This window comes from Augochlora pura, chromosome 2, assembly GCF_028453695.1.
Source record: "Augochlora pura isolate Apur16 chromosome 2, APUR_v2.2.1, whole genome shotgun sequence".
Classification (NCBI taxonomy): Eukaryota; Metazoa; Arthropoda; class Insecta; order Hymenoptera; family Halictidae; genus Augochlora; species Augochlora pura.
Genome location: NC_135773.1, coordinates 6,209,317 through 6,211,260, shown reverse-complemented (window position 1 = coordinate 6,211,260; position 1,944 = coordinate 6,209,317). Strand labels below are relative to the sequence as shown.

Sequence of the window (1,944 nt, the reverse complement as noted above, 5' to 3'; positions counted from 1 at the left end):
CTTCGGCGGCAAAGTGGACGCGGAAGGACGCTCGGCTAGATCGGAGCGGCAAGGAGAGCGGCAAGAGCGGCAAGGAGAGCGGCCGGAGGGCGCGAGGGTAGGGCAGGTTCGCAGCCAATGAGAGTCGCATCGGGGCGCGCCCGGGACTCGACCCCACCTTCGGTAGCCATGGTAACCGGCGAAAACCCGCGAGAAACCCGCGAGAGAGTTCGAGCTGGTGGGGGGTAGGTCGGTGTCAGGGGTCGTCTTAGTCGGCAGTCGGTCTCTGGTCGGCCCCAAGAATAGTCGTATCGAGGCGGTAGTCGAGTATCACCTCTCTTCTCCTCCTCCTACTTGTGACGGCACGAGCGCGCAAAGGGAACATAGAGGCACACGCGCAGCTTATCGACTGGGTCGCGCGCGCGCGCGCGCTCCTTCTCTCTCTCTCTCTCTCACTCTCTCTCCCTCTCGCTCCCACACGCACACACTCTCTCTCTCCCTCACACCCCCTCGTTCGCGGTTTCTCGCTCGCTCCTGTTTCTCCTCGATCCTCCAGGTCCCACCTTTCGTCACCGGCGTCCTTTCGGCCACGGTTTCTCTGTTCTCTGTCCTCCGTCCTCTGTTCTCCGGTCCCTGTTCCCTGTTCCTCGTCCCCTGTTCCCTCTATCCCGAGCCACGGCGGTTCGCTCCCTCCCTCGCCTCACATACACCATCGACGATCCGTCTGTCCCGCGGCGCGAGTACCGCGAATACCGCGCGCACAGACTCACACACCCTCTCCGCCTCGTGTCTCGGTGGTTCGCGCCACCGCGCATCCGCTCAGCGTCGATACACTACGATACCTCGGCTACACCAACGAGAGGATACGCGGTTGATCTACCGCGTGCGCGCGATCGCGATCTCGATCCCGATCCCGGTCCCGATCCCGATTCCGACCCCTTCGTCGACGCGAGTTTGATTCTCGACCTCCATATTGAAACTGTGCGACCGAGTTCACCGTACCGGTACGGTTGTTAAAAGTGTTGTTCAGTGGTGAACCGTAGCAGCTGCGTTTCTCAGTTTGTTTGCGGAATATCGTTCGGGAGAGTGAAGTGCCGTCGCGCGAGGAATCCAGAATCGGCCGGTCGCGGAGCCCGGTGGACGGACCGCGATCGAAACGGTACCGGTACGTTTAACGCGAGTCGAGTATCGCGAGACGCATATCGCGGCCCGCGGGTGCATCGCCGACCAGGCAGCCCTGCCTCGCGTTCTCGTTTCTCGACGGTCGGGGACCAGCCGTGTCGAGAAAACGAAGATGCCGCACGGTGCGACGAATCCGATGCGAGGACCTAGCAGTGTACGCGAGTGAGTGAGGATCGAGTGCCGCATCGAAAACCGTGGTGCGCGATAAACCGGGATATTGAAGGAGTGCTGGGAACTAGGAAGCCAGTTCGGAATCGTGCGGAAAGATACGAAGAAAGTGGAAGGACCTGTCTCGAGAAGTTCTCGGAAGGGCGGATCGCGCGGGTGTAGCAGAGTCTGGGAAGCTTTCGAGGAGAAGAGGAAAAAGAGGAAGAAGAAGAAGAAGAAGCAGAAGCAGAAGGAGAAACGGAATCGCGCGAGCGACAAGTACATATCCTGTGAAGGGTTTGAGGAGCCGGTGGTCGCTCTCGCGAACAGGAAGCCGGCAGGGTGGTTCGAGGCGGGACAGGAGGCGCTGACGCCCTGGCGACTGCCGGGGTGGTTTACCCGGCCGCGACAGCGACGTTGTTCCCTGGCCGGGTGTCGACGGGACACCACCACCCCGAGTTCACCACCACGTTGGAGGTGGGGTTCCCGGCGCGCGGCACCACCGCCTCCATGGCGTTGGTAGCCGCGCCGCCCTCGTGGCCCTCTCGGGACCCCGGGGCCAGCCTGGCCGCGACCGGAGCCGCCGCTGCGGCAGCCGCGGCTGCAGCCGGCGCCGCGGCCGCGCACTCTGTTTAC

General features: G+C 63.0%; 1 protein-coding gene across 1 annotated transcript in view; it reads left to right on the top strand.

Annotated features, from left to right (window-relative positions):
• Window positions 1-269: 269 nt before the first annotated feature.
• The window catches only part of Svp (COUP transcription factor 2), a 72,192-nt gene continuing 70,517 nt past the window's right edge, over window positions 270-1,944 (top strand). Inside the window, exon 1 of the mRNA XM_078187687.1 lies at window positions 270-1,937. Within this exon, the coding sequence (XP_078043813.1) occupies window positions 1,819-1,937 (119 nt within the window). The 5' untranslated portion in view covers window positions 270-1,818. The remainder of the gene's footprint in view (window positions 1,938-1,944) is intronic.